The sequence below is a fragment of the Sinocyclocheilus grahami genome, unplaced genomic scaffold, assembly GCF_001515645.1.
Source record: "Sinocyclocheilus grahami isolate Dianchi unplaced genomic scaffold, SAMN03320097.WGS_v1.1 scaffold4728.1, whole genome shotgun sequence".
In the NCBI taxonomy this organism is placed as follows: domain Eukaryota; kingdom Metazoa; phylum Chordata; class Actinopteri; order Cypriniformes; family Cyprinidae; genus Sinocyclocheilus; species Sinocyclocheilus grahami.
In genome coordinates, this window is record NW_015509614.1 from 4,662 (window position 1) to 5,253 (window position 592).

The 592-nt window shown below is 38.0% G+C and overlaps 1 protein-coding gene across 1 annotated transcript in view; it reads left to right on the forward strand.

The window, feature by feature from the left end:
* The window catches only part of LOC107576963 (protein LAP2-like), a 5,033-nt gene extending 4,655 nt beyond the window's left edge, over positions 1-378 (forward strand). Inside the window, exon 6 of the mRNA XM_016263081.1 lies at positions 362-378. Coding sequence (XP_016118567.1) covers positions 362-378 — 17 coding nt within the window. The remainder of the gene's footprint in view (positions 1-361) is intronic.
* The last annotated feature ends 214 nt before the right edge of the window (positions 379-592 follow it).

Sequence of the window (592 nt, forward strand, 5' to 3'; positions counted from 1 at the left end):
CAGCAACTGCTCTTCACCATCACGCATGTCTGATTCAGTGTCCTTAACCACAGACAGCAGTCAGGACAACTCCCTCTGCACCCCAGAGAGAGAGTCAAAGACGCCTCTCGTACCCAAGAGCGGGTACGAACACACAGAATACACAAAAATCTAATAATGAACAGCAGTGTTTAACTTAATATTTCTCTATGGAAAAGAACTCAAATGCAATGCGGCGGCTTCCACAAAGGGACTTGAATCAGCAAATAGTCACCAAAGTAATTTACATAAACTGTCCAAATGAATTGATTCACTAGAATACATTGAAAATTAAATATGAAACATTATGCATTGAGTCTATTTGCATGTTAATGAGCTGCAGTTCAGATAACAATCTAAATGTTGAACCATGGTTCTCATGTGAGCAACCCAAGTTCTCAGTTATTTCCAGTCATCTCTTGTATCAACTACAGTGGAAAAGGGCTCAAAAACAGTATTTTATTATTAGAAAGATGTATGACATGTGGGCAGAAATAATAGCTCTGTTCACAATCCTAGTGTGCTGTCTGCCTAGATTTGCTTTGTCTTTAGTTAAGAACTGTAAAAAAAAAAA